Source organism: Bidens hawaiensis, unplaced genomic scaffold (assembly GCF_021521415.1).
Source record: "Bidens hawaiensis isolate Kalapana, Puna unplaced genomic scaffold, B.hawaiensis_p1.1 tig00027770_1, whole genome shotgun sequence".
Classification (NCBI taxonomy): domain Eukaryota; kingdom Viridiplantae; phylum Streptophyta; class Magnoliopsida; order Asterales; family Asteraceae; genus Bidens; species Bidens hawaiensis.
In genome coordinates, this window is record NW_027494503.1 from 41459 (window position 1) to 51880 (window position 10422).

General features: G+C 42.9%; 1 protein-coding gene across 1 annotated transcript; it reads left to right on the plus strand.

The window, feature by feature from the left end:
* The first annotated feature begins 8487 nt into the window (after nucleotides 1–8487).
* On the plus strand, nucleotides 8488–9997 carry LOC143575877 (transcription factor MYB119-like). Its single transcript, XM_077060131.1, has 3 exons — nucleotides 8488–8678; nucleotides 8787–8913; nucleotides 9353–9997. The coding sequence occupies exons 1-3, from the start codon at nucleotides 8488–8490 to the stop codon at nucleotides 9995–9997; spliced, it is 963 nt and encodes a 320-aa protein (XP_076916246.1).
* The last annotated feature ends 425 nt before the right edge of the window (nucleotides 9998–10422 follow it).

A 10422-nucleotide genomic window follows, 5' to 3' on the forward strand; every position in this document is an offset into this window, starting at 1 on the left:
AGCCTGCAGTTGGTGGAAAAGGAATAGTGCACAGCCGGCCATGTCACTATCAGCCGCTGCCTACCCACCAACCACTAGCATGGCACGTGCGTAGCCCATAGTTGGTAGACATGAATATTATACAGCCGGCTGTACCTGCTTGGAAACCTACCTTCGGCTATAAATACTCCAACACCTTGGAACGGTATCATTATCTTATATCTTCATGTATTATCTGATATCTGCTCTAGCTATTTCTCTTAATATACACTTATATTCAAGAGTAATCTAGTCTGATTCTCACGCCGGAGGGTGGTCACAAGGAGGTACCCCCCCTTCTCAGTGACGAGCTCACGGTGTCTGTTTTGCAGGTCATCAGAAGAACAACCATCTTTGCCGGACCTAACCCTCGTGGGAAACATCTACTTAACCCCCAGATTATCCGTAATCTGCCCGGGGTCACTTAGTGTTTCTTCATTGGCGCCATCCGTGCATAAAATCTAGAACTTTTCTTTTTCAGTTTTTTCAAAACTTCTGGAAAGATGGTTAAAGTTACTCCGGTCCCAAGGCCAGTGAGTGACCAAGAAACCCCGGTAACTACAACCCCAGCTACTGGGGGGAACACCGGCGAGTATACAAATTTTACGAACACTACCCCGGTTACCCAAGCCGGGGCAGGTGCAGTAAATTTTACGAACACTACCCCAGTTACCCGAGCCGGGGCAAGTGTAGTAAACAATCATCCCCTGGGATTCATTGATACCCAGGTGGAAAGACAACGGACGAGGCTCCCCCGCCAAACACTTGAACAAGTTAAAGCGTGGGCGGAAGCACGTCAGAAGGAATTCCAAGCTGAGTTGGACGAACGCTTATGTTCCATCCAACAGGCTGACGAATTTGGAAGCACTCGACAACAGCTCAACATGAGCAATGAGTGCGAGTCCTCGGACGATGATCGGGAGGAATCCGACAGTGACGCAAACCCTCGCCATAGGGCGAAAGGGAAGCGTAACGAAACGGACTTCCAACCGAGAAGGAATTTTGGAGAAACCTTCAAACAAAGGAACGCGGGGGGAAACCCACGTGACTTCTCCAAAACCTTTAGACCAACTGCTGCAAAGGCGGGAACATCCAAGTTTGCAAGGGACATTGCGGAAGCAATCGCCCCGAAGAGTGCCAAGCAGATGCCCAACATCGGCACTTATGATGGTATATCCGACCCAGACGATCACTTGAACAGATTCATAGCGGGGGCAACCGTCAGCAACTGGACGGAACCCACGTGGTGTTATATGTTCCAGATGACGCTGGTTGGAGCGGCTAGAGCGTGGTTTGACCGTCTACCGGTCCACCACATCCACGATTGGGCGGACTTCCAACACAAGTTCAGCCAACACTTCAGTCAACAGAGGAAATATACTGAAGAACAGTGGATGATCCTCAACTGCGTTAGAGAGGAGGATGAATCTTTACTAGACTTCATCACTCGCTTTAACTTGAAAAAGCTGAGTCTGGGCACCATAAGCGAAGATCTTGTTCGCGCCGCTTTCATCCAGGGCGCCGAATACCCAGAGCTTATCCGCACGTTGACGGGTAAAGACGGCATGCCATCCACATGGGATGCCATTATGACGGCGGCCAAGCGCTTTGCCGAAACGGAGAAGCAACTGGGTAGGGATCTCCCCCAGAGTACAAACCTCTACACGCAAGAGACTAGGGAAAACAACGTCCGGACCGCCCGGCAAAACAAAAAGAGGAAGCTACGCATGTGGCAGTCAAGGGTAAATCGACACCTCATCCAGCTCTCGCCCTCTAGTAGGCGGAAGGGATAACACGCACCCGTCAAGCCGACACCCCAGGTGGACGCCACTCACCAAAAGCGTCACGGAAATATTTGCCACCGAAAAACTCCCATGGCCAAAAGCTCCAACAGTCCGGCAGCGACCTAACGTGGACCAGAGCAAATCCTGTGACTTTCACGGGACAAAGGGTCACACCACTGAGGAGTGTACATCCTTGAGGAATATTATTGAAACATTCGTCAAGGATGGCAAACTTACACACCTGGTGGCATCAATCAAGAATGGGGGGAAGAATGACAACCGATTCAAAAGCAACGGACGAAGCCCGTTGACATCAGCATCCACATGGTTCATAGTAACATCAGAGGAAGAAAAAGACGGATGACAGAACCATGCGCATGGAAGGAAGCTGAGGTGCGCTTCCCGCGAGTACCGGGAGGACCCAGCAAAGAAGGCCCTATCGTCATCAAAAGCCAGCTGGGGCACTACATCACTTCCCGCACTCTTGTTGACAACGGCGCCTAGTCAACGGTTATGTACAGGCAGTTCTTCGACAAGCTAGACGACGAAGACAAAGAACGCCTGGAAACGGTCTAAGCCTCGATGGAAGGGTTTGACGGCAGCACAAACACCCCCCCTGGGTATCCTATCCTTCCCCGTCATTCTTACAGACTGGAAACACTCCCGCACAGAAGACGTGGACTTTGTCGTAATGAGGAAGCCACACCACATACGACATTCTCTTCGGGAGAGACGGGATGGCAAGATTCAATGCCGTGGTATCTTCAGTCCACGGCATGATGGGATGGCCAACAGCTGAGGGCGTAGCGATGGTCACCGGTATTCCCCAGGTATGCATCGCATCTGTCTCATCAACACCCAAACCAAAGATGGCTAAACCAACCATCACCGAACCAGAAGAATGGGCATTCAATGGCAAATATCCTGACCAGGCTGTTACCATTGGCTCAACAATCACTGATCCTACGCGCACCTTACTCAAACGCTTACTACAGAAAAACGCTGACATCTTCGCGTGGACACCAGCTGACATGACTGGTGTACCCCGAAGTAAGGCAGAGCATAAGCTCAAGTGTGACCCGGCTTTTACGCCGGTCATACAAAAGCGCAGAGTAATGGGGGCGGAACAAGCTAACGCGTGTAGAACCCAAGTCAAGGAACTCCTTGACGCAGGCATCGTACGCGTTAGCAGATATCAAACATGGGTTGCAAATCCCGTCATGGTACCGAAGTCTAACAAACAATGGCGCATGTGCATTGATTTCAAAGACTTGAACAAAGCATGCCCCAAAGATTGTTACCCGTTACCCGAAATTGATCTTAAGATAGATTCGTTAGCACCGTTTCGCCTTAAGTGCTTCCTTGATGCGTATAAAGGGTACCATCAAATCCACATGGCCGTTGACGATCAGGACAAAACCGCATTTCGGACGCCTGATGGCACATTTTGTTATCAAATGATGCCATTCGGACTCAAGAATGCCGGGTCCACATACCAACGCCTGATGGACAAAGAGTTTCATGCCCAAATTGGGAGGAACTTGGAAGTCTACATGGATGACCTGGTCATCAAAAGCCTTGACCAGAAACGATGTTGAAAGACATCGAAGAAACTTTCAACACATTCAGAAAGATAAACATGAAGCTCAACCCGAGCAAGTGTTCCTTTGGGATGGAAGAAGGGAAGTTCTTAGGAGTCATCGTTACTAAAGTTGGCTTCAGAGCGAACCCTGAGAATGTCGAAGCCATTATTAAAATGGAATCACCTACTACCATCAAGCAAGCTCAGACACTGAATGGACGCCTAGTCGCGCTTAACCGCTTTTTGGCAAACCATGCGGATAGGTCGTTCCCATTCGTGTCAACGCTGAGAAACTGTTTAAAGAAAACGCACTTCCGCTGGACACCAGAAGCGGAAGCAGCTTTTCAGGAAATTCGGTCACGCTTGATCGAACTCCCAACGCTCACAGCACCAGAAGCGGGAGAGGAATTAATCCTATACCTCTCCGCCACAGATAGAGCAACCTGGTCCGTCCTGCTAGTCGAGCGAAAAGGCATCCAGATGCCAATCTACTATGTTAGCCGTCTCCTAACAGACGTCGAAACCCGGTACTCTACCCTGGAAAAATTAGTCTTAGCACTTGTACAGGCTTCACGCAGGCTAAGACGATACTTCCAGGGTCACCCAATCACCATTCTCACCAACTTCAAACTCGCAAACGTTCTAGGCAAACCCGAATTATCGGGACGCCTAGCCAAATGGGCAATAGAATTGGGAGAATACGCGCTAAAGTACAAGCCGAGGCCAGCCATAAAAGGCCAGGTCTTGGCCGACTTTATTGCAGAAGTCCCCGCCTCGCGGGAGAAAGAGTGCTAGGAAGAGGCTCAACCCTCTCCAGCACAGGACATCGATGATGTCTGGCGGCTCTACACTGATGGAGCAGCCAACAACGAGGGCTCAGGCGCAGGGTTGAAATTAACCAACCCAGCAGGCCAAGAATACACTTACGCTATTCGACTGGATTTTCCAAGTACAAATAACGAAGCGGAGTATGAAGCATTCTTGGCCGGGCTGAGAATTGCGCGTAAAATGGGAGTGAAAAACTTGGAAGCCCACGTGGATTCCATGTTAGTAGCCAACCAGATAAACGGGACGTACACGGCCGTGAACGACACAATGGCTCTGTACCTCGCACAAGCAAAAACCCTTATGCGCGATTTTAACGACTGTAAAGTCATACACGTCAAGCGTAGCGAAAACAAATCTGCGGATGCGTTAAGCAAGCTTGCGTCATTGGCCTTCACCCACTTGGGAAAAGACATCCGCATTGAACTCCTTGGAGCACCATCAGTCCCACACAAGGAAGTCTGTGTCATCCAAACCGGCACAAGAACGTGGATGACACCAATAATAAATTACCTTGCGGCGGGTATACTACCAGAGTTAAAAACACAGGCAAGAAAACTACGCTGTAAAGCACTGAACTATCAACTCATCGATGACATCCTTTACAGACGTAACTTTCTTGGCCCACTCCTACGATGCGTGGACGACCAAGATGCTGGCTATCTCCTAAGGGAAGTACACGAAGGCATCTGTGGGATACACGCAGGTCCACGCGCTGTTGTAGCTAAGCTAAACAACGCGGGATATTTTTGGCCGGGGATGCATACGGATGCGCTGGCATACATCAGAAAGTGCAGGTCTTGCCAACTCTACGCGCCCAACACGTATCGCCCGAAGAATGAGCTTGTTCCAGTCACCTCCTCATGGCCATTTCAGAAGTGGGCCATCGATGTGACAGGCCCATTTCCCACAGTAGCAGGGAACGTTCGGTATCTAGTGGTAGCCATCGACTACTTCACCAAGTGGATAGAAGCAAAACCCTTAGCCCAAACAACCGCAAAACATATCAAAAAATTTATTTGGGAATTTATAATTTGTCGTTTCGGACTTCCACAGAATTTGGTGAGCGATAACGGCACCAACTTTGCTGACAAGAAGCTACAACAGTGGCTGAAAGAACTTCAAATCACCCACACCTTTACCTCAGTGGCGCACCCACAGGGTAATGGTGAGGTGGAAAGAGCAAATAAGAGCATCGTCGACGGCATAAAGAAAAGACTCTTGGAACACAGATCCGGCTGGGTGGACGAAGTTCCACACGTCATTTGGGCAAACAGAACAATGAAAAAGGCAAGCACGGGAGAAACCCCGTTCAGCCTCACTTATGGCACTGAAGCCATGGTCCCGGTCGAAATTGGTCTACCCTCACCAAGGGTCATGATTCAACCAGAAGACAATAATGCAGAAAGACGGTTAGACCTCATGCTAACCGAAGAACGCAGAGACTTAGCCGCAGCGCGTGAAGAGAATTACAAGCGACAAATGCAAAAATACTACAACACGCGGGTAAAACTCTGCAACTTCAATGTAGGAGACTACATATTGCGTAACAACGAGGCTTCGAACCAAGAACGTCCAGGAAAGCTGGCCCCGGTCTGGGAAGGTCCATACATTATCAAAGAAGTTCTGGGAAAGGGCGCATACCGGCTCGAAAGCTCGATGGCACTCCCGTCCCAAGAACATGGAACGGAGCTCAATTACGCAAATGTTACATGTAGATCAATTCCAAACTTATAAAGAAACGGCCTAGAGCCACTTCTAATGGAAATGATTCTCCTTTATCACATTGTGTTGATAGTCTTACATTTATACTTATGAACTTTCCGGACGGATATGCCGGTATTCACCGCATAAATATGGAAAGAAGTCGTTGCGTGTAGACGGCGGCAAAACCCGCATAAACACAAAACGGCAAAAATTTCTAAGGAAAAGATGAGGAAAACCTTCACGCAGGTCAGTTATAGGTAAAGGTTGGTCATCCCACTAAATGAAAGTGACGGTCCTACCCGCACAATCATGATAGAGGAAACTCAATATTAACCTATTGACAACCGCGCGTCGACATGTTAACTTATTCAAAAACACTTAGAAAATTGCTAAGTTAAACTAAAATATGCACGAGCAAGTCATATAACGTTTATAACGCAAATCAAAAAGATTCAAAAGTAAGCGGGACCATACCCCTTACCTTGGCAACCAAGTAACTATAAGACAGGTGCGGGTACAGTGTCAAGGTAAAACCCTTCACATACTTAGCACCTGCGGGGAATTGAAGCCAAGAATACCTTGGAAGTAAAGTAACTATAAGACGAGTGCGGGTACAGTGTCAAGGCAAAACCCTTCACATACTTAGCACTCCGCAGGGAATTGAAACCAAGAAGGATCTTCTGGGCCATGCTTGCGGAAACGGAAATAACATCCCCGCATAGCGGGAACGTTGAGAACTAGATTGTTTGAAGCTCCAAGATGGAATTGGTTGTTTAACATAATTGATCACTATGTTTAAAACTACCAAAACCCCATGGAGAATCTACACAAGTGGAACTCAACGCTCCTGACTTGCGAGGAGGTTATAGACCTACCCGCATCATACCCAAAGATCAAGCAGAAAAGTCGGGAATTTCTGCACATGACATTAGGACTTCCGCGGGAAGAATCCCCATGGAAAACCTTAAAACTAAACCCTTTTCAAAACCCCTTGCTTAAATCCAAAAGTTCACCTCACTTATTAAAAAAATATATAAATGAAATACAAGAATATAAAAAAGTGAGTCAAAACTCAAAAGGGAATCTTGGAAATAAATTTAAGTTTAACATGCGACCAAGACCAAAAGTGAAAGCAAATTAGTAAAAGTAATAATAAATTAAGTAGTAAAAGTGATAATCAAATTCGTAAATATCATCAGGAATGATATCCTCAATTTTCATCAAACAATACGATGATTTATGTAATTTCTATAATCTCTAATACCAAAACAGTCAGCATAATAAAACAATTATTGTTATTTTAAATAATAACACAAGATATATAATTAACATAATATGGATTTCTAACATGTTAGCATGAAGTTTCAGCTAATTGAGCAATGAAAGTGTAATACATCTTTGTCTTTACATAAGTGGCGTGGATTTATGTTCTTATAAGCGCATATATATAGATATATACACGTAGAATAGAAAAGTTGTCAAAGTAAAATGTTAAGCTATAATCAATGATTATGAGAGTAAAAAGTAACAAATTTTTAACGATGTAATAGCAGCCAATGATAGCATTCCACATCGTCTTATGTCAAAGAGAGAAGCCCAAGAGTCATTGTCTAAAAACAACTACCAGCCATTGGATCAGCCCGTCTATGATGGTTAATTTCATGGCTTTAATAAGAAAGATTTTTTTTTTGCCTGGATTTAAGTTACCTTTTTTTTATATTATTATTATTATTATTATACTGTTGCAATTTATTTATTTTTCCAACAATATTTTTTTCATTTAAAATTCTACAAAATTTATACTTATAATAATTTGAACCCACTAATTTACTTTTAAAAGGACACATATCATGTAACTAGCTAATTGATATATAGTAAGTAAATAAAAGAATTTTCTTAATTATGTAAGGTCACATTTACATTTTCCATCTAGTCAGCTTTTATTTTTTTCCCTTAATTTAAAATTTTTTATTACTACTTTCAAGTTTCTCTTATTTCACATAATACATTAATTGCTTTTCCAATTTTTCTTTTTTAACGTTTAAATATTTATTACTAACTATTTAATATTTTCTTTGTTCACTATTTAAATAATAATCAGTATCACTCAACTGCCAGGTACATAAATAACAAGTAAGAAACCATTATAACGTGTAAACCTTTTATTACTTGTATCAAAAGACGTCAATATTTACTCTGTGGTCCGCCCATAGTCTAAAATCTCTTACTCTCATGCGAAATTTCTCTCTATATATTCTCGCTATACATACATATCTCTCTCTCTCTCACACATGCACATTCTCTCACTCATGGACCGTGGTCGTGACAATGGTTTTCTCGATGGTGATCAAGGAGGTGGCGTGCTAGAGTTTCCTAACTCATGCACATTTCTTCTAAATTCTCTAAATTCTCCTTCATGGTATACACCCACTCTTCAATTGGCACCTACAAATAGTTTTGTATGGAATCCAACTTATCGAAACTCGAAGAATCAGGAAGAAACATTGATCGCTTCAAAATCCTCTTGGCAAATTTTCTTCTGCTAGAGTCCCTAGTATACCATCTTTAGTCATGGATCAAAGCTTAGACATTGATAACATGTTTCTAGATGGAGGTCAGTGTTTAACTTTGGAGGTATTGAGGAATGATCCAAACATAGACTTCACCAATCAAGTAATCATTCCTTCAAACCCAATCGTAGATGGTGGCTTTAGCACCTCTAGGAATTATACAAAGAAACTTTGGACAACAGAAGAAGACAGGTTAAAATACATTCTTGATTCTTTTATTTTTATTTTTATTTTTGTTTGTATAGTTTATAATATTAAACGTGACATTCATTATTCATATGATTGATTTTATGCATGAAGCAAATTGAATGCACTTGTTACTGAGTTTGGCACGAAGACCTGGAGTCGAATCTCTAGCTTTATGGGTGGTAGATCCGGAAAACAGTGCCGCGAGAGATGGTACAATAATCTGCGTCCTGATATCAAGGTCCTTTTTTTTTCTTCCGTAACGACTATGCTTTTTTTATTTTAATCATGAGAACATATTACTGGAAGATTGAGCCCCCCATACCTTCAAGAGGTTATCCTATTTCTTTAATAACTTAAACCATTTGTATGGAATTTCAATGACTTTAAAGTAACACAAATGTTTCAACACTTTTGTTTTGAAATAAAATGTATAAAACTAAGTAACTAGATAATTATTGGAAATTACCATATTATTATGTCATAATTGTCTTTTTTTGTCGAGTGCAACATAGTTTTGGATGTTTATTTTCAAGTAAATTTAAGGAACCTTTTTGGAACATAGAATAATTCCATCTTTTACGAAATAAAGGTTGAAGTTTATTCTTTTCTAGCTTTATTGTCCCCCTATTCTGTACATGTTCAAACACATATATAAGAAAATACGTTAATGTGGTTAGTTTGATGCTTGGACCGAAGAAGAAGAGCGAATTCTCATAGATGCCCATGAGAGTAAAGGCAATAAATGGTCTCAAATAGCAAAACTCCTCCCCGTAAGGACCGAAAATGTAATTAAGAATCACTGGAACGCAGCTACCAGGAAGAAAACAATGCGGCTCAATAGAAAAAAAAGATATGAAGCTAACAACCCAAAGCCAAGATCGACCCTCCTACGTGACTATATTAGGAGCATGTCATCCACCACAAGCACCACCAACACTAATGTAACATTAGGAAAGTTAACTGCAATAATCCAACCGAATGAACCACCAAGTAATTCATATTCAAGCGACTCTCCATCCATTTCTCTCATTCCAACTTGTGATGAAGAATTCAACTTCATGAAAAACCTTTTCTCCACAGAGCCCATGGCTCATACAAATGTGAATTCACAAGGGTTTAATGGAAAAGCTGAATACGGGACTTCATCTTCATCAATTCTTATTGAAGCTGGTACGCATCCGATCAATAATTCACAAGCTGCCACACAGCCTTTTTCTGATGCTTACCTCTCATGTCCTATGGGTGAGACTGTTTATTGCTATGGAGACATGAACATGGACTTGGCATTCAATGCTCTAGGTGGTGATCTCTTTAGCTTGTAAATTCGCGTAATCGCGCTCATAGAACCTTAAATAATCAGCTTTATATGATATCATTTGAAACCTGAACTCAGTTGTTGAATATGCTGTGTCTTATGTATCTGTATATAAATAACCTGTAAACTCTAGTTTTTATGCTTTAAATTAATCTTGATCAGCACACTGTCAATGTCTATTTATATTTACTATGCTATCTGTCTCCTTGATCGTATGATTGTCTATATATATATATGTTGGTAACTTACCAGTAAAGAGTTCATAATCTGAATTGCCTTTTCCATTTTAGAGCAGATGCTAATATATTGGGTATTTAATTAATTAATTTGGTCAAAGTCACCTAAAACGTATATGCTAATAACCAGATAAATATTATGTATTTGAATCAGTGTTTTAAAAACCGGTTCAAACCGGTCGGTTGAACCGGTTAA

Excerpts from the sequence above, each read along its gene's own strand:
- LOC143575877 (XM_077060131.1), top strand. The coding sequence starts at position 8,488 with ATGGATCAAAGCTTAGACATTGATAACATGTTTCTAGATGGAGGTCAG. Across the intron at positions 8,679-8,786 it reads TGGACAACAGAAGAAGACAG|CAAATTGAATGCACTTGTTA; the intron begins GTTAAAATACAT and ends TTATGCATGAAG. Across the intron at positions 8,914-9,352 it reads ATCTGCGTCCTGATATCAAG|TTTGATGCTTGGACCGAAGA; the intron begins GTCCTTTTTTTT and ends TAATGTGGTTAG.